The following is a 21,623-nucleotide window of genomic DNA, read 5'->3' as shown; positions in this document are numbered from 1 at the left end:
AATATAACCCCCACTATAATCATCCTAAAACCACTCAAGCTAGTCCTTCAAAAAGTATGTGTAAATCTAGAGAGTAGCCCAAGCAAAGGCAAATAATTGTCAGTGCTTTCAGTCTTTAAAAAAGATGGACAATTTTAAATGTATTTTTTAAATGGTAACAAATAATCCCAATTCCAGCGCCCTCCTCAAACAACACACATGCAAATGACGGGGAGAAGGAAACAGAAGGATGTTACTAGAAGACAGACCTTGCTGCCCTGACACTGACCCTGTGCCCTGAGGGATCCCCAATCTTATTCTGTCTTTGTGAGCTCTTCTTACATTCATGATCTTGAATGGGTGTCCATAAGCTGTGAGGTATCTGAATTTCACTAAATTCCTGTCACCTCATATCAAACTTTAAAAAAATCTTAAGTGTCCATGCCAGAGACAGAGGGAAGAAAATGTACCTACTCTAACTTTCCCTCTCAAAACACAGTGGAGATTATGAAAAACTTGATCCAATTTCTAGAAATGTGTGAAAGGAAGCACTAAGGAAAAGCCAACCTGCAAATGTGTGACTATTCATGGCAGTTCTTGCCTCAGAGAGCTCCCTGGCAGTGCACGGGGAAGGGAATAGAATCATCAAGTCACTATATGCCCTACACAGTTTGGATGATTAACAACAGTATTCCTTGGTATTACTACACAGGATCTCTGACACAAGCTTGAAATTGGGGCATTCAGAATTTTGCCCCAGCCTACAATAAAGCCTTTGTGCATGTAGATAATGTACAAAATGCATTTAGCACAGTGCCTGACACATTCAGCAGATGTTAGCTACAAAGTCAGATTGAGGGGACAAAAAGTCATTCCAAATGGAATTACTAGCTATGTATGATTAGCATATTAATTGTTTAAAATACAAACAATTACTGCTTGGAAAAATACTTATTTTCTTCACTAGGCTTAAAACAATATTTCCCCGGGTTTTGTCTATGCCTGTTAGTAATAGAGCAAAAGAAACCCTCAGGCCAAGGACGTAATTTTGAGAACACTGAACTAAGGAGGGAACTAAGGAGCCCTGTGCTCCAAGCTCTGCTCTGCTGTGAACACTGTGAGGGCAACAAGGGTACAAGGTTCTCCACAGGCATGTTCTGTAGCCCAAAACTGCCCATCCCTTGGCTCACTGCTTCCAGAGAGCTGAGGAGGGAACAGACAGACATTCCTGCCTCCACTGTCCTGCTTGTGAAACCCACTGCAACATCCCCCTTCTCCATCACTCTGTCCCAACACTGAATAAATTGACCTCAGGCAAACATAGTAACAGCAATTCACCAACCACCCCTTGACAGCCATATATACACTCAAAAAAGTACCCCAGGCTACATGGTCTAATAAAGTCACTTCCAGCTTCAAAATTCTATCAAAGGTATCATTTTCATTTTTTTAATGTACTAATTTTAACCAAAGAAAAGACAACTAAGCCTCCAGAATATCAAGGCTCCTATATGCCAGTTGAACCCTAGAACACTGGAACTTGAGCAACTCTCAAGCATTATTGAACTTGTTTGATTTAATACTTCATGATCACTTCTGTGCCACCTACCATGTTCTTAGCATAAAAACAGTAAACACAGATAGAAGTTGAAGGAGAGAAAAATAGAGGAGGATGTTAAAAGAAATACTTGGACATTAAAAGAAATGAAACCTAAATGCTTCATTTGTATATTTATTTGTGCTACCTAAAAATATTTTTGAAGGGGCTAAAAGTGTAAAATGTTATTAAGAAAAAATGCCTTTGCAACATGGCAAAGCAGGGGACCACCGCTAGAGAGACATTTGTACTTTGAAGCTGTTTTTTTCTCAGTCCTTGTGGGTGTTCTAAGATCACAGAGCTGAGGCATCTTCAGCGTCCAAGACCTGATGCAAATTCTCACTTCTTTGCTTGACCCAGCCCTTTGGAAAGATTAATGTGAAATCACTTTCATTATGGTCTATTAATTTTTAAAAGGCTATGATAGTTAACTTTCAAACTGTTATCCCTCATAGATTAAAAGTAAAATACCTCAGTTTTCTGAAAGCCCTATTTGGATCTTTAAATATAAATGCAGTTCCCTTTTTAACTATACTCATGCCTCCTATCAAAATCATTTAACAGCAGAAATTATTTTCTAAAGCAGAAGCATATTTCAACTCCCACGTAATAACACTGCAAAATTTGGTAACATCTGCATATTTTCTTTCCTAATTGCGATGTTAGTTTGAAGTTAATTATATGAAACTGATTTTTTTCCCAAGCACAACTTTCATATATCACATTTAGTTTAATTGGTACTTAGAATAATAAATTGTTTTTCAGCTAGAGCATATTGTTTGATATTGCTAATGAAATTATTTTAATGTTAAGCTTAGCTATTAGGAGGAATCTTATTTTATCTTATTTTTTAATATAATTCTACATTGTAGCACCCTAATTAACCTAGCTATTTTCTCTTTTTTTTTTTCAATCTTCAGGATAACATTATATAAAAACACTACAATAAGTGGCAGGGAATAGTTTCTTTAAAAGAAGGTCGTAACTAGTTGGAGCTAAGGAATGGAGTGATTAGCAAGACTCCACAAACAATTTTCTCAGTTATATATTGTGTGGCATTATTCTCTGCATTGTGTAAGAGATTAGATAAGAGATTAGAGGAAGGAAAATTCAGTGCAAGGTGAGATCAATTCAGGTGGTTTTGTGATGGAAGTGGGACCTGAGTTAAACATTGAAAAACTGGTTGGGATTTGGAAATGTGGGTGAGAGGATATTTCTTGTGTGAGCAATAGCATGAACAAACACTCAGAAGCAGGAAGAATCTTTGAAGTGTTCAGAGGATGAGTCTGCCTAGGTCAGCTTAGAGTTCATGCTGGGGAGCATTGGAAGATCATGCTGGACACATAACATGAAGTCATAGGGGGCAAGCAGTGCCAGGACCAAGCATTTGTAAAAGAATAGTAAGCCACTGAAGATTTCTGAGTGAAAGTGGATGCAGTACCTCACAAAAGCCTGCCCTGAGGGTCAGCAACTAGGTAAGTCAGGGGCCAAGAAAAATATACAAGCACAAAAGAATAAAGCCAAGCAAAGTGGGCAGCTAACATGAAACCTGGGTGGCAAGAAAGTCTTAAAAGTGAGGACATGTCTGCCCAGGCAGGAATCCCTTATAGTCTTCCTTTTGGGGGCAGGAATTATTTCCCGGGTCCTAAGTGGGTATGAGTGAATCCTAGAATGGAAATGTGAATCAGCTAACCCAAATGGAGTACCAGGGATTTGGACAAATCCGATGTAATCAAAGTGGAGTTTCAGTAAATGAAGAATGAACGAACCCAGGGTAAAGCCAGGTTTAGATGGGGCAGTTGAAAAATATTTGTAACAAATAAGGAATGACATGATAGGCGCTTAAAGGGTAGTCATTGTGGGCATTGAGAGGAATGATATGTATAAAAAACAGCTCAGAGTAGAAATGTATCAGTGAAAGGCAGCACTGAGATTTCAAACCCGGGTAAAAAGGCAATAGTAGTACCATGGACAGAAATACAAGAGTTGGGAAGGAAAGTTCTACATGAAGACCTCAGCATTTCCTGATTTGCTTTTCCTAATCCAGTAGAACTCGGCTGGAAAGAACATTTATAGCACATGGTCAGTGACCAACATACTGAATAATTGGGACTGAATAAATCTCATGGAGATCTTTGAGTGTGGCTTATTTTTTATTTGGCTTCTGACCACATGAGGGTTTTAGAGGAATAAATCCCATTTGGTCGTGGGGAATAATCCTTTTAATGTACTATTGGATCCTATTGGCTAATATTTTGGTGAGAATTTTTGCATCCATATTCATCAGGGATATAGTTCTGTAGTTCTCCTTTTTGATGGGGTCTTTGTCTGGTTTTGGGATTGAGGTAATGCTGGCCTCATAAAATAAGTTTGGAAGTTTTCCTTCCATTTCTATGTTTTGGAACAGTTTCAGAAGAATAGGTATTAATTCTTCTTGAAATGTCTGGTAGAATTCCCCTGGGAAGCCATCTGGCCCTGGGCTCTTGTTTGTTGGGAGACTTTTGATTACTGTTTCAGTTTCCTTACTGGTTATGGTTCTGTTCAGGTTTCTGTTTCTTCCTGGTTCAGTTTTGGTAGTTTATACTTCTCTAGGAATGCATCCATTTCTTCCAGATTGTCTAATTTGCTGGTATATTGTTGCTCAAAATATGTTCTTATAACTGTATTTCTTTGGTGTTGGTTGTAATCCTGCCTCTTTCATTCATGATTTCATTTATTTGGGTTCTTTCTTTTCTTTTTGATAAGTCTGGCCAGGGGTTTATCAATCTTATTAATTCTTTCAAAGAAACAGCTCCTAGTTTCGTTGATCTGTTCTATTGTTCTTTTGGTTTCTATTTCATTGATTTCTGCTCTGATCTTTATTATTTCTCTTCTCCTGCTGGGTTTAGGCTTTATTTGCTGTTCTTTCTCCAGCTTCTTTAGGTGTAGGGTTAGGTTGTGTATTTGAGACCTTCCTTGTTTCTTGAGAAAGGCTTGTATTGCTATATACTTTCCTCTTAGGACTGCCTTTGCTGGATCCCAAAGATTTGGAACAGTTGTGTTTTCATTTTCATTTGTTTCCATGAATTTTTTTAATTCTTCTTTAATTTCCTGGTTGACCCATTCATTCTTTAGTAGGATGCTCTTTAGCCTCCATGTATTTGAGTTCTTTCCAACTTTCCTCTTGTGATTGAATTCTAGTTTCACAGCATTGTGGTCCAAAGGTATGCAGGGAATGATCCCAGTCCTTTGGTACCAATTGAGATCTGATTTGTGACCCAGGATGTGATCTATCCTAGGGAGTGTTCCATGTGCACTAGAGAAGAATGTGTATTCTGTTGCTTTGGGATGGAATGTTCTGAATATATCTGCGAAGTCCATCTGGTCCAGTGTGTCATTTAAAGCCTTTATTTCCTTATTGATCTTTTGCTTAGATGATCTGTCCATTTCAGTGAGGGGGGCATTAAAGTCCTTTACTATTATTGTATTATTGTCATGTGTTTCTTTGCTTTTGTTATTAATTGGCTTATATATTTGGCTGCTCCCATGTTAGGGGTATAGATATTTACAATTGTTAGATCTTCTTGTTGGATAGACCCTTTAAGTATGATGTAGTGTCCTTCCTCATCTCTTATTATAGTCTTTGGTTTTAAATCTGATTGGTCTAATATAAGGATTGCCACCCCAGCTTTCTTTTGATTAGCATGGTAAATGGTTTTCCACCCCCTCACTTTAAATCTGGAGGTGTCTTTGGGTCTAAAATGAGTCTCTTGCTGACAGCATATCTATGGGTCTTGTTTTTTTATCCAATTCGATACTCTGTACTTAAGGGATTTTCAATAATTAGGGCACTACCTATTGTTTGATTACTGACAGAAATATGCTGACAGGTTGGCAGGTAAACAACTTGGCATATGGGAACGGAAGTCAGTGTTTCAATAGATACGCAAGTAGGTTACCTCGAGGTGATGCATTTGATGAAAAGTGTTCTCCAAATTAAAGCTTTCTTCTTTATTCTTATTAATTAGATATTATCTTCTTTAGATGTTATCTTTCAATGAGGTCATGTTGCTAAGACATGATAAAATGGATTGAACAATTATTGGTCAGAATGAGTTAAAATAGCAATGTTCAATTTGAAAAAAAAAGTCAAATGAGATGTTTAACAATATGAACCATTAAACATGTGTTTTTATTTATTCCTTTATTTATCTAATATCTACTATGTCAGAAACAATGTTAAGTGCTTTCTATTCATTATTTGATTTCATTAACAAATAATCTCATGAAATATGTACTTTTGTTATTCTCATTTTCCAGAAAAGCTAACTGTGGCCAGAAAGGTTAAGTTGCCTCAGATTATACAAAGTTAATTAGAGATAGAGCCAGAATTTCCAGTCAGGTCTAGTGTGATTCTGAAGCCCTTATCCTTAACTGCTATCCTATGCTTGTCTCTTCTGGCTTGAGCCCACAAACAAGGTGATTGTGAATTTTACAAAGCCTTCAACACTCCACCCACAAAAGATATGATTTCTGTCATGTGTGAAAAAATAATGGTTCATTTATAAAATATGCCACTGAATGTTTAACAACCTATTTTCTCATATTTCTGGCAATGGGTATCTTTATGTTGTGGAACCAGATTCAATGCAGTAAGAGCTTAAATTTCTAGAAGATGCAAATAAACACATTATAAGCCTTTGTTGCCTTGAAGACTTCATTATGACCCAGATGCTCTATGAATATCTCAAACTTAGGTTGGGGATGTGGAAAATTATTTTACAGTTGTTTGAGGAAAAAGCCAGATATTAGCAAAAGAAAAATCTGAGAAACCAACCACTCTTTTAAAACAAACAAACAAACAAAAAAACAGAACAAAAACCAAACTGTGCCTTTGAAAAATCCTGTTACACTGAGTAAAATCTTAAATATATGTCATATGTATTCATATATGAATGACATTTTGTATGCATCTATTTCTAACTGAACTTATGTTTCTATAACACCAAAAATGCATGCTAAAGAACTTAAATTTTGCATTTTTATTCACCTGTAAAACTAATGGAAAATTGTTTTTCTTTTTTTTGTTCTTCTCACAGCTGAATTTTTATTCCTCTTGTGGGGTGTTTATCTCTGCTATGCAGTGCGGACAGTGCCATCAGCATTTCATGAGCCACGCTATATGGCTGTTGCAGTTCACAATGAGCTCATTATCTCTGCTATATTCCATACAATTAGGCAAGTGCTCTGTGGAGCTAGTAAATAACTGTTTTGTTTCTCTGATGTGTTGCAGTTTAATTTAAATAGCAAAATTGGATAACACACATAATGGAAAGATTTAGGAAGGATAGTGTTTTTAAGCTAATTTCTTTGTCACAGAAATGCCAAATGAATATAGCTCATTTTTTTTAAGATTTATTTATTTATTTAGAGAGGGAGAGGTGGGGGAGAGGGACAGAAGGAGAGGGAGAGAGAAACTCAAGTAGACTCTGCACTGAGCACAGAGCCCAGCGTGGGGCTCAATCTCAGGACCCATGAGATCATGGCCTAGGCCGAAACCAAGAGTCAGACACCTAACCAACTCTGCCACCCAGACACCCCTATAGTTTTGTTTTGTTTTGTTTTTTAACTGCTGTTCTTAGTTCCTTCTGTTTTGTTATCACTTTTATTTATTTGAAGGTTAACTCGATATTATTGTATTATATTAAACAACTTATGGGAATGTCATTGAATGTTGTTATGATATATAATGGTTTTTGTTCTGAAGATAGAAAGCAACACATAGTTATAAAGTAGATGTAGATAAATTGTGTTTCCATTCATGTTAGTACACTGGTTTACATTTTTAAAATCTTCATACTCAGTCAACTTATGTGTATTAATTCTGCTAAATTCAAAACTAAAAAACCACTCCAACCCAATGACTCGATTTTTGTGTGCAGTGAGGTTTTATCACTATCATATTTTAGCAATGACTTTCTATTGGAAGGAGTGTGGCCAGGCCCTCCATTTTTTAATATCCCATTTATTACTATAGTCGGTAAGTACAAAGGAGGAAGAAAGTAGCTTATGATAAATGAACAAAGTGAAATATGTATGACTTCTGAGAATTTATACCTATTTATATCTGAAAATGAAATGAAAACCTCAGAACAAAAAAAAAATCCTATAATTTGAAAAGCAACAAGAAGATGTCATTCATTCGCTTGACAAAGGATATACATAAGAATTTAATGAGAAATTTTGAATATTTGTATTTTCCCTCAATTGAAAAACAGAGGTTAACAATAGTGGGAGTCAGAGTGGGAAAGTGTGGGTCTATGGAAGTTTTAGAAGATACTTATCATTTCTCACTTTAGTCAATAATTATAAAATGATACCTTGCACTTGTAGGGATAGATGTTGCCAGAGAGCAGTTGAACCTTAGGCATACCTACACTTTGTTCATTTTTAAGTAAAAAAGGAAGTATTTATGATTTGACAACCCTAGAAATTCCATCAAAGGGCCAGGAATCAAAGGAAAATTTGCCTCCTTGCTTTGTCTTGCCCCCCCTCTCAAGAAAGAGAGGAAAGAGAAGAAGAGAAGAGGAAAGAAAGATAAGCAAAATATGATGTTATAAATAGGCAAAAAGAAGGCTTTCTCACTTCTACTTGGACTAGAGCTGAAGGATGTGAGAGGGGATGCTGCAGGTCCACAGTGTAGTGAGCACCGGAGAACACTCTGTCACGGGCAGGACTCCACAGTCTTCACATATCTCCCAAACCATCTCCTAAGAAAAGCTGCATTTTTGTTGTTTTTTTCCAGAATCTCAAACACCTGTGTTTCAAGATATAACAAACATGCTTCTCTAGAACCATTTCTAAGTTAAATGCTGTATTAACAAACCAATTAAAGAGTTATAAGCATGCCAGAAGAAATTTACAGACGAGTTGAAATGTCTTCTGTTGTCAGAATGTGACCATGTCATGCAAAGGGTTTCCTACTTTTGCCCTCCAATCAGCTGCTGCATTTCTTAGAATCAAATTAATTGCCCAAGAAATTAAATCTGTTCAAAGCATTTACCTAAATTGATCTTTATCCTTTTCTATCTTAAGATTTGTATCTGTTCTGTTTTCATCATTAAGTATATTTTTTCAATGGACTTTTTTTTTTTTAAGATTTTATTTATTTAACACATAGATAGTGAGAGAGAGAGCACAGACAGAGGGAGCTGTGGCAGAGGGAGAGGGAGAAGCAGTCTCCCTGCTAAGCAAGGAGCCCAACGGGGGGGCTTGATCTCAGGACCCTGGGATCATGACCTGAGCTGAAGGCAGATGCTTACCCGACTGAGCCACCCAGGTGCCCCTCAATGGACTTTAAACTCTCAACTTGCCCAAGCAGGCAAGGTAAAGTTATTTTTTAAATGAACTTTAAAAAATTCCTATTAAGGCAATAGGTGGTTATTACAGATAAATCATAAAATGATAAAAAATAAACTCCCTAATCCAATCACCCAAAGATGATAAGCACTGTTAATATATTAGGATATCACTTTTAGATGTTTTTATATGCTTGTGTATATTTATGACACATTGCCTTTGATAACTCCCTTTTAGGAATGTCACAGCACAAAGTGACATACCGAGAAGTCCTGCTGTAAGGAAACCTAGTTAACTTTGTTTAACCAGTACTTTCCAAACCATTCACCATGATATCCTCCCATCCCTCAATTGACATCTGATAATAGCAGCCACTCTTCAGAAAATTCTGTTTTAATACTGGGCCGAAGTGAGGAAACCTATTCTAAATATTCATTCAGAATAGCTTTCTGGGGGCACCTGGCATGCATGCGACTCTTGATCTCAGGATCATGAGTTCAAACCCCACACTGTGCATAGAGCTTGCTTTAAAAAAAAAAAATAATAACTTTCTTACTTTCCTTAGGTCTTTCCTACAGAGTCCCAGACAACCCATCAGCCTAGCTGGGTTCACATAGACACAAGCTCTGACTGAATTGCTCTTATTGAACCTAGTAGACTTTGTGTTAGTAGACATGCCCTACTTAAAAGATCAATTTTCCTCAAGACAACTGTGTAGTCTCCTTTAAGTTTTGAATAGGGAGGACTTCTAGTGGTAGCACGGTGACCGGCCTTGGTAGGCTTTGGTATTTTCAAGCCTAAGAAAACCTGAATGGGAGCCCAACTTTTAAGTTCCAAATTCGACTTCCCCTCTGCATAGACCAAACCCAATAGATTGTGGCATGCTGGCTTCAAAGAATTATAGTATAGATTAGCTACTCTGTCTTGGAAATTTCATTGTATGGCCATAAAGAACCAAGGATGGAATTATAGTTTAACACAGTAAATCTACAGAACACTGATTTTAGGGAGATGAGCAGGGAGAAAGCAAAAGGCAGTGATAATTAAAGGAATCAAGTATATATAATTTCTTATTTACATGTGAACTGAATTCATACATGCTGTGGTTCCAATGTTGATAAAAGTCCAAGAATAGGAAGCAATAACATAATAATATAAATCAACTGGACCCATCTTTGTAATTTTTTACTAGAATTCAATAATATTAAATAAGGTATCCAACATCAGCAAAGATATTCTCTGTCAATAGGCATATATGTTTGTTCTGGTTCACTTAAAATATAAAATTATATAAACATAACTGTGTATACATATATACATACATAAATATATAAACTTAAAACTATGACTACATATTTATATACAAATTTACTTTTATTCTCACCAAATTGCCAGATCGAACAAAAATAAACTAAAAGGATTAAGTCTAGAAGTCTAATAATGCAGAAGGCATTTTGCCTAATCTGTTCTATAATCCTTTACTAAGTGTAGAGCAAAGCTTTGGGAAAATGCAAGACTTTTAAAAGTTTGCTTTTATTCTTAACCTCAATTTTTAACTATTTCTATGTTCCTGACTGTTTGATCTATTTTTTAGAAGTTGAAATAGTCTTTTAAAGAAAAATCTTTAAAAAGACTGCAAAACCCAATTTTTCTTAAGATATTTCTACGCAGAACTGCAATCTAACAAACCTAGCAGTATTTAAACGCTGATTAATTTAAGGGCAAGTAGTATGTAGTACTTCAAATAAACTTTTTGGAAGACTCACCATTTTAATTTAAAATATATGTAACCATTGTTCCTTCCAGATATTGTAGACTAGCTTAAAGTTCACTTGTGTTGGCATTTGAGATAGAAATTTCCAGTGCATGAGAACACTTTTAGAATGTAAATCCATCTCCTTTGATATAACTCTCTGCTCCAGTACTGGAAATGACCCCAGCAAATTTGGATTATATAATTTTCCAGGTCACAATTTTATATTGCTTCTATGCCTCAGTACTATGCCTCGGGTACTGTTACTTGTTACTGAGTATGATGATCCAATTTCAATGCTTAAAAAAAATCTCACCTGACCCAGCACAGGATCTGTCAAAAGTATGTCATCCCTGAACAAAATGAATATTCATTTAGTCATATTCAAGGCAGGTATAAAGCCACATTTCTCACTAAGGAGTTAGAGAATACGTTAATTCATAAAATCGTATTTGGTTATAGGTGAGCTATCATGAACTTTCTGTACTTCTGTGTATATATTTTAAGCCCATCTTATGTCTCCAAACACAGAGGAAACTATCTCCATTTTGAACAACTCTTGAGCTTCCATTTTAGCTTGATTTTGGGGGGTGGTGGGGGAAGGTGAGAAGGCGGGGGAGAGGATGGTGGTGAAAATGAAGAAATCCCCTTGATGGAAATTTTGTTTTAAGTCTTAATAATACTAATTTACTTAGTAAATTTGTCATGAATATGGCATAATGCAGGTATAAAATTAGTTTCTTCTATTTTTAGATTCATGTGTTTTATGATTATATCATAAGCATTTTCTTAAGATGTTAGCTTTTCAAAGATGATGATGTATATCACTGAATCAAAATGCTAATTCTCTAGGGGCGCCTGGATGGCTCAGTTGATTGAGCATCTGATTCTGCATTTCAGCTCAGGTCCTGATCTCAGGGTGGTGAGATGCGCCCCGCCTGGGCTCTGCAATCAGCCGGGAGTCTGCGTCTCTCCTTCTTTCCCTCTCCCTCTGCCCCTCCCACTGCTCACTTTCTCTCTCTCTCTCTCTCTCTCTCTCTCTCTCAAATAAATAAATAAATAAATAATCAAATCTTTTTTAAAAATGCTAATTCTCTAATTCCAAACACAATAAAATCTCATATTTAGCTTTCATGGATAAACAATGCATGGAAAAAATTAAAAGAAGAATATGATTGCAAAATGACTTTAATAAAAGCATCACCTGGTTTCTGCAAGAGAATGAGTCCTTAAAACCTGAGTTTTAGTTTGTACATATACTCTTATGGATTTATGAAAATATTCCAAAATCACCAGAGTAGGTATCAGTACTGAATTTTTCCTATACATGTTTCTCTACAGGACTGTCCTAGAACAGTTTTATAAATTCCTCAGCAAGATATGATTTTAAATTATTTTGGAACAATCTGATAGTTCACAACTAAAATTTTTATTTTAAAAAATATGTTTTACAAACCATTAATATCTTCATTTTATCCATTGCATTGTTTATCATTTAAGCCTCTGAGGCCATTCACAAAGACAGATAATTACCTACTCTTTTTTTCTTAATTTTTTCTTCATTGTTTTCAAAGGAAAAAGATTAGAATCAAGAGTTAGGTGGCTGTGTCTTATAACCCAAATTTGCCTGAAGCCAGTAGTTTATAAATCTGTTCTTCTTTTGAATTCACATGTGTTCACTGCTTTTGCTTTAGACATTCAATTTACATACAAAATAATTATTCCAGGAAATGATTAGCATATTATATATCTATATGCTGTCTTTCTTACTACTGATAATTTAAAATAATAAATAATAAAGAGTTCATGTCTTATGCATCCAGTCAGGTTTACTTAGGGCCTATTCTGTGATGAAAATGTATGCCACAGAAACAACAGTACAACTTTTCTCATGCTTGCTTGCTTTTTTTTAATACACTGAGGAAAAAAAATTCCAAGTATAGTGTTTTAAATAGAGATCTTGTTGGATTACTAACTTGGTGAATTCTCATTTCAGATTCGTTCTTGCCTCAAGACTTCAGTCTGACTGGATGCTAATGCTATATTTTGCACATACTCATTTGACTGTGACAGTCACCATTGGGTTGCTTTTGATTCCAAAGGTATTCCTTTAACATTACTTTTCTCTTGCAAGACAGTTATTTTAAATAAGCATGGAGTTGTTTCTCGTTTAAAAAAATATCTGCCAATATAGGGAAAGGGAGGTGTGGAGATTTGCTTGACACACTAAAATGTTTTTAAAGCTCCCTCCTCGGGGAACTAAATGTCTCTCTTCTTTTAGGATTTATTAAACATCCCGTATAATTTTTAAATGCTTTAATTTGTACAAAACCCATCATCTGGTTTGGTTCTTTCTCGAATATTTTGATATACAGATATGGATTCAAGGTAACTTCTTTGTAGCTGTAACATCAAAATAATTTTTAAAGACAATTATCCTATTCTAAGAACCCTCCTGTTTGGATTTACATTCAGGAAGCATTGTGTTGTAAACATTCAGAAAATTTTTATATAAATAGTTATAATATTGTGTATAGAAAAATCTTGCTTTATAATGATAGATTCTGGCAAAGACTTATCTAGAAGCATACCGAAGTGGGGGAAAATGGGCCAGCACTCAGAATACAGGGATTACGAATATGTGCTCCACCCACGCTAGCTATACAATATGACACTAGCCAAGACTCTTCATCTCTCTGAGGTTCAATTTCTTCATCTATGACATGATAGCAATAAAGATGCTTACAGTGAAATAATATGATATCAGAGTATGCGGAGAAAACATACGTTAGAGTATTATTATTATTTTCCTCATTTACACATAGAAAAACAAAATATTAGAACATTATATATCCATATTAGTACCACACAATATAATATTAGCACAGCTGAGACAAGAATTTGTGATTGCTTGTCATTCACTCCAGGCTTTACCTCCTCTCACAAGCAAAACATTGAAATTCAGCCTGATTGAAAGGGCAAACAAATGTAAACAGAAAAAAATGCCTATTTTCTTCCTTACTTGAATTATACCAGATAGCTGCAGTTTTCATGAATTAGTCTGTTACTGCAATTTATCTTATCCATTTTCATACTTTGCATTATACGATTACATTTTTATTAGATGGATGTCCTGTATACCCAGACTGCTCACTCAATTGTAAGAATTGAAAACATATATGCATACAAAGATTTGAACATGAATGTTCCTAGCAGCCCTATTCATAATAGCTAAAAAGTGGAAGCAACCCAAATGTCCGTCAACTGTAAAAACACAATGTGATGTATCCACACAATGGAACACTATCCAACAACAAGAAGGAATGAAGCACTGATACGTGCTACAACTAGTACAGACCTCAAAACATTACACCAAGTAAAAGAGGCTAGACAGAAAAGGCCACATCCTGTGTGGCTCCATTTATATGAAATGTCCAGAAGAGGCAACTCTGTTGAGACAGAAAGTAGGTAAGTGGTTGCCACTAGCTGGGGAAAAGGGGAAATGGAAGTGACTGCTTTCATGGGTTTAAGGTTCTTTTTTGGGGTGATGAAAATATTCTGGAATTAAATAGTGGTGATGGTTGCACAGCACTGTGAAATACCAAAAATCACTCTATTGTACAACTGAAATTTGAGAATTTTATGGTATGTGAATTATACCTCAAGTTCAGATAATTTAACAAAATCATTTGAGCGGCTTTGCTAAGCACAGTTCTATATCCTGGAATAAAACTAATGAACAGATAAAAATATGTGCTCTTGTAGTACTTATATTATGGAGAAGGGGAAAACAGAAGAAATAAATAAGATAAATATTTAAAATACTATTTTAGATAGATTATAAGTACTCAGGACAAATAATAAAGCAGAAAATGGGCAATATCTGACAAATAAGTGTTTCTTAAACTCAAGATCATCTCTGAGACTGCGCTTAAGAAGAACAATTCCACTCTTACAAATAACCTCTGGGTGGTTTCCTAGTAGCATTTGAGCTTTTGGAGGAGAGGACTGTGTTTTATTCATCTTTATGGCCTTAAATTCCTGACACATGTCAGAACCACAGATGTAGTACAAGAGTAAAGGAAAGATTCACCTGTTTCTGTGGTTTCTCAGTCAGTTCCAATTACAAAACATTCATGATTCCTTACATAGAGAATTGCTGTTTCTCACGTTATGTTCACCTGCCCACTTAAATATTTTAACAAACATTGACAGTAAAATAGCTCTGTATCATGAAAGGGTGATCTGTTAATTTTTTAAAGGAATATTTGACCTGATGACAAGCTGGGAGAAGAGAACCCATGTTCCCTAGACCATTCTCTCAGTTTTCATAGGACAGTCAGTTGGTTTATATGTTGTGTGAAGTGGCGAGATTGTTTTGCGTCTCCCTGCTTTCCATCATTTGTCCGAATCACTTCTCCATGTCTCCATTTGATGAAGAATAGAGATAGCAAGAGTCCGTGAAACTGAAAAATATCAAAAGGCCACATGAAAAGAATAAAAATACCTCAAAATGTAATGAAGGAGGAAGTTAAGAATACTGAGCTTGAGAAAAAAATTCTGTAATTTCAGTGAAGGTTTGAATTTTAAACTTAGATATCATCACTTTAGGCTGAGAGAGCATGGTGCTCCAGGGAACTTCCGTGATTTGTTTCCAATCTCACTGTCAACGTAGTTGATGCTAGCATTCAGACCTCCTGTCCCCTAGGTCTTGGAGGCAGCTTTTTTGGAGCCATGTGTAGTAGACTCAAAGTCACTGTCTGTGATCAGGGCCAATTGTACCCCTCAGTGACATACAGCCTCCCCTATATGATGCAGAACGACAAACACAAGGTATACCCTACAGCTCAAAAAATATTTTTCCCTCCAGCTGCCAGTGGGTCTAAATTGCTTGGAGAACATTCGTGTGGGTTTTTCTACTTATTTTCATTTTCAGAATGCAAATATCATGTATGAGGAGTAATGTAAGTGAACACTGGGAGCCTAGAGAAAAGACGAGGATGAAAATAGGAGTCGGAGAAGGAACCACATAAACAAGATGGCCTAAGAGCTCTAGTGTGTAACATGAAAAGCAAAACACAAATATAACAGCAGATCTTTTATAAGGAATTTACAAGGAACATCTAAGCTGAAGAAATGATGTGAACATTAGAACCTTTAGAAAATCATTCTGCTGTCTGCCAGTGGGTTAATGTCTGCAGCTCACATTGCGTCTCTATTGCAGTTTTCACATTCAAGCAATAACCCCCGAGATGACATTGCTACAGAAGCATATGAAGATGAGCTAGACCTGGGCCGGTCTGGGTCCTACCTGAACAGCAGCATCAACTCCGCGTGGAGTGAGCACAGCTTAGACCCGGAGGACATTCGGGTAATGCCAGTATTTCAGCCTTCCTATTTCAGGCTCACCCCATGCACACAGGCAAGCATGTGTGGGCTGACATATGCATATGCTCACCTGTGTGCACACATGCCCAGAGAGAAAAAGGGAGGGGGAATGTGTGTGTGTAAGAACTGAAAACATCAAATGCAGAGTTAACTCAGTTCTGAAACACACATCATGGTACAAATTACACAGGCCAGTCTTGATAGTCTCAACTGACTTATGAGCAGTCGTAATGATGAACTGGTGACACATGTTCCCTACTATGGTTTGTGACATTTTGCTGATGGAAAGAAGTATAGATCTGCGAGCAGAGAGCCCAGAGTACTGAAAGTAATCTGTGCCAGTATATCAGCATTTGGACTAAAGCTGCTTTTAGTAATCGATAGTCTGCTGTCCCCTAAACCTAACTCAACATTAGGGGTAATTTTATCAATGGCTACATGATGCTTCCAATATGGTTTAGGGATATGGTTTGTCAGTGGACAATATGCTGTGTTTTGTTATGGTCCAGGTCAAGTCTGGCCCACACAAATTGTAAGTCCAAAGGGCTCACTCCATGAAACCAGGGCACAATGCATGTGTTCAAGTCTTAAAGTTCAAACTCTATGTGTAACAGAACACAAATTTGTCAGAAAAGTAAGAATGAGGAGAAAGTTGATGAGCACACATGGTATGAAAAGCTGTAGGGCAGTTTCCCTAAAGAGCTTGAGCTTACTGACTTCAGGTTACATTTAGTAATAGTATCTAGCTGAACCACTAAGTTCCACATCTCTGTGAATTTGCTCTTGTTCTGGCAGGATGAGCTGAAGAAACTCTATGCCCAGCTGGAAATATATAAAAGGAAGAAGATGATTACAAATAACCCCCACCTCCAGAAAAAGCGGTGCTCCAAGAAGGGCTTAGGCCGTTCAATCATGAGGCGTATAACCGAGATCCCAGAGACAGTCAGCAGGCAATGTTCCAAAGAGGACAAGGAAGTCACAGACCACAGCACAGCCAAAAACACTGCCCTGGCCAGGAAGAACCCACAGGAGTCTTCAGGTAACACTGGGAAGCCCAAAGAGGAGTCCCTGAAAAACCGAGTCTTCTCCCTAAAGAAATCGCACAGCACTTATGATCATGTGAGGGAGCACACGGAAGAGTCCAACAGTTTACCAGTGGAAAGCCAAGAAGAGGAAGCTACAGAACAATCTACGCTGGAGTCTCTGTCAAGTAAAAAACTAACACAAAAACTGAAAGAGAACAGTGAGGCCGAGTCCACAGAGTCTGTGCCTTTGGTGTGTAAGTCAGCAAGCGCTCACAATCTCAGCTCAGAGAAGAAGCCGGGCCACCCCCGAACATCCATGTTGCAAAAGTCTCTCAGTGTCATAGCAAGTGCCAAGGAGAAGACTCTTGGATTAGCTGGGAAAACCCAAGCATCAGGCATGGAAGATCGTGCTAAATCCCAGAAACCTCTGCCAAAAGATAAAGAAACAAACAGAAAATACTCAAATTCAGATAACGCAGAGACTAAAGATTCTGCCCCCCAAAACTCCAATCATTTGGAGGAGCCAAGAAAACCTCAGAAATCTGGGATTATGAAGCAACAAAGGGTCAACCAGCCCACTGCCAATTCTGACATGAGCCCAGGCACCACCCAGATGAAGAACAACTTTGACATAGGGGAAGTGTGCCCTTGGGAGATTTATGACCTGGCCCCTGGTCCCGTGCCTTCAGAATCAAAAGTTCAAAAACACGTATCTATTGCAGCTTCTGAAATGGAGAAAAACCCAACTTTTTCCTTAAAGGAGAAATCTCATCAGAAGCCCAGGGCAGCTGAACTGTATCAGCAAACCAATCAGAAGAGCATAGACAAGGCTGAGTTATGCCCTTGGGAGAGCCAAGGTCAGCCCAGTTTTGAAGATGAGAAGCCTTTGATTTCCAAGACTCAGGTTCCCCCAGGGAGAGCCAAAGATGAGAATGGCGGTCAGCATTATGCAGCCAATGTGTGTGCTGGACAATATGAAGAACTGCCCCCCAAAGTTGTAGCATCAAAAATCGAGAATGAAAATCTCAACCCAACAGGAGACCAGGATAAAAAGATATCTTCCCCTGAGGAAAATGCGCCCGGCTCCTATAACTCAAGTAATAACTTTCAGCAGGCTTTAACATCTCGAGCTGAGGTGTGCCCTTGGGAGTTTGAGACCCCAGATCAACCAAATGCTGAAAGAAGTGTAGCTTTACCTGCCTCTTGCACTCTAAGTGCAAATAAGATGGCAGGGCCTCGGAAATAAGAGGTCTGGGATACTTTTAAAGTGTAGCATCCCCAGAAAGAAAAGGAGAAGGAAGAAGCCCTTAATTCAACAGAAGATGGAAGGATCAAAAATTCCCAAGGAGTGTTTGTCAGTTGAGGGAAATGTGAAAGGCACGGGTGGAAGAAGACTGGGAGGGCAGAGTAACAGCAAAGTGGAAGAATTAGACTGGCCAAGGGAAGTCTTTCCCCTGGGAACACGAGGAGAATCCTTACATTTCAGCATGGTTAGCGGGAGTCGCCCTCACTGTCTGCCCCTGATCAGTATTTACCCATGGCACTTTGAAGATCCTAAGCAAGGCCAACCAGAAGACACAGAAGAGGTATGAGATTTTGCAAAGAACAAGAAGGTATAGATCCATATGACCGAAATTCTCAAGTAGCTAACTGAACTTACTTTACCTATTTAACCGTGATAGCACTGCTAACTTAATGCATCCCAAAAATACCTTTTATATTAATGATTGCTCTCATTTTCTTATAAATGTATGTTTCAGTACATTGTTGTGTCTCATATTCAAGCATTCCAGATTGTATAATTTTTGCAAATAACTTTGATATTACGTGACACAACACATTTATGCAATCCGCAGCTACTCAGTTGTTATTGCAAGTTACAGAATACCTGCTATTTATCAACTTTAGTTGATCCTTGGAGTACAATAAGCTTTCTCTGGCTTGGGAAGCCATAACCGTTATGATAAAATCTTTTAGTTTTGGCTGTGGTTTATATATTGTGAATTTGGATTTGACTCTATTGTTTCACATCATAGTTTCTGATACTGTCTTAATCAGGGTTTTTTATACAAGTTGAGTTACTTGTTTTGCACTTCTTGTTAGGACTCAAGAGATCAAGTGGTCCGACTTAGTCATATGTCTCAGTAAAGGACAACTTACCTATTGTTTGTTCAGAGTCAGAGACAGGTAACACCTTCATTCCAATTTATTGTCCCTTTTAACTCTTTCAGTATTTCATACTTAGCAGCATTTCGCCAGGAAGAAGCTAAGAGTGAGAAAAACACACTGCACATTATTATTACCACTGAAAAGGGAAGACTCTAGGAACGACATGAGAATTGTCACAGTACTGCAGAGCCAGGGAATTTGCCTTTCAAGACACAGACAGGAAGGGAGCTACTGATAGCACTTTCAAGGGAGTATTTTTTTAAAGAGAAAAATTATGATAGCATCAAGATCACTGTATGGATATATTTTTATTATGCATACTGAATATATATTTTAAATTACCTGAAACTACTTATTCTCGTAAACTCTTATTCTTTGCTTCAGCTAGGGGTAACACTTGCTGGGCTTAAATCCCAAAGAGGTTTATAACCTGATATATTCAAAGCCTATAAGGTGGTGTGGGCTCTTCCTTTTCCCAAGCACTGGAAAACTTACAAGTCCTGCAAATTGCCATTGTGAGCCACCCAGCTCAAAATGAAAAGCGCAAGGTTTATTTGCAAAGCAAAACAGCCCCCAGAGCAAAATTTGTAAATCCTACTGCCTTCCACCCTGATCACTTGGCATGAGAATCCTAAGCTACTGACTTCGCTGACTTAGCCCTACTGATGTGATCATGCAAAGAGATTCCATTCCAAAGCTCAGTCTCATTTTATTTAAAGATGAATCGCTTAAGAATAAAATGCAGACTTCCCTTTCTCTCGTGCTAGACACACTGAAGGATCAATGTCTTCTTTGGCCAGGACATTGCCAGCCTAACTAATGGCTTTTCATTTCATGAGCAGCAAGGAGAACATGCTAGGAGGATAAAAGATAGGAAAAGAGAATCAGAAGGTAGATACAGGGCTGTTCTGAGAAGATACCATTCTCAGTGGAAACTAGAAACTAGGACTTCTCCTTATTCATCATCAAAATTTTCTCAGCGGTTTGTATTCAGGAGTAAGTGAGCACGTCACCATTTTGCAAAGCTGTGCATCTATCTTCCTCGCCCATTCGCTTGCTTTGTGCATTACTCAGGTTGGTGGGGTAGGTGTGAAGAGATATAGAAATTCTATTTTTCTGTGTTTCCTCTATTTTACTTCCTTCATTTCTCCCTTTTCAGTCAAGGCCTCTTTATTTGTTAACCTCAGAACACAACTTTAAGGAATATTTATATTGAACTTGGTTTGGAATTTCCAGGTCCACCTACTTGTTTCATTTATGTTCAAGGTCTGTTAGCACTTTATTCACTTTTTAAGAAATAAGCAGTTCAAGCATCGGTGACTTTTTACTGCACTTCAGGATGATCCTGCTAGAGATGTGGCTTAAAGAAGACTTGCCAAATTATACCTTAGTGACATTCTACAGTCCATAGATTTTTCTCCACCAGCATAAATCAGTGAGAGTGCCTCCAGTCTTTCCTAGAGTTTTATTGCCATTACTTATCACCAAGAGAAGTTTAAATCTACAATTCTTGAGGTTATTTTCCTAAATCAATAACAATAAGAAAGTGAATCAACACTGTTAAGGTCACAAACATTTGCTAGGTTGTCCTTCTCAATGCATGTGCAGGCTGCATCCTCTCCTCGTTTTTAAGCCAGGGTTTATAAATAAGTAGATTTATACCAATCTTAATAGAACTGTATATTTTATGCAAGAATTAAATGCTTTACGACATGAATTATAACTCAGCCCATTGTAAACTTTGGTGGCAATATGGATTTGAAACTCGACAGTTCTCTTGTATTTGCTTCCTAGGTTTCTGCATGCAAGTGGTGACAGGTAGGACTGAGAAACACTGCCTTTTGACTTCTAGCATTTAGCGACCGAGAGTTGTAGAGTCAATAAAGCTGTAAGTCTCTTCACTTAATCTGTGGTTCTTCTGAAACTATTATCTGAAACCAACAGCATCCCACCATGAAAAATATTTGGTAAATTTATGTTGTGATGTGTTACAGCATGTAAATAATTATAACTTCTCTGCAATAAAACATATTTATATGAAAGTGATTTATGGTGATTTGTGTATTTATCAAAAATCAAATTTATTTCACCTAGCCATCTTGAGAGGGAATCTCATATATCTTTGGCCTTGGTACACTTATGCACATACATCCTCTTAGGCCTGTCTACGGAAATACGTGATTAGCCGCATGTGGCCTCAAACATCCAGGTCATCATTTGGAGCCAGTAAAACCTGTTAGGGCTAGTGATTTTGATTTAAGAAAGCTCTGCCCAAATGGGAAGTAATCCAGTTACCTTTTTTAATTTACTGAACACACATAGGCAATTTGCTAAACAATGATGATGATCTTTAGATGAACAAGAACTCCAATAT

General features: G+C 37.3%; 1 protein-coding gene across 1 annotated transcript in view; it reads left to right on the top strand.

Moving 5' to 3' along the window:
* Positions 1-21,289, top strand: part of GPR158 (G protein-coupled receptor 158) — a 450,005-nt gene extending 428,716 nt beyond the window's left edge. The window contains exons 8-11 of the mRNA XM_027592170.2: positions 6,655-6,793; positions 12,664-12,769; positions 15,892-16,038; positions 16,851-21,289. Coding sequence (XP_027447971.2) covers positions 6,655-6,793; positions 12,664-12,769; positions 15,892-16,038; positions 16,851-18,326 — 1,868 coding nt within the window. The 3' untranslated portion in view covers positions 18,327-21,289. The remainder of the gene's footprint in view (positions 1-6,654; positions 6,794-12,663; positions 12,770-15,891; positions 16,039-16,850) is intronic.
* Positions 21,290-21,623: the final 334 nt, after the last annotated feature.

Source organism: Zalophus californianus, chromosome 9 (assembly GCF_009762305.2).
Source record: "Zalophus californianus isolate mZalCal1 chromosome 9, mZalCal1.pri.v2, whole genome shotgun sequence".
Lineage (NCBI taxonomy): Eukaryota > Metazoa > Chordata > Mammalia > Carnivora > Otariidae > Zalophus > Zalophus californianus.
The sequence above is the reverse complement of the archived record's forward strand: the minus strand, read 5'-3'. Positions and strand labels throughout refer to the sequence as shown.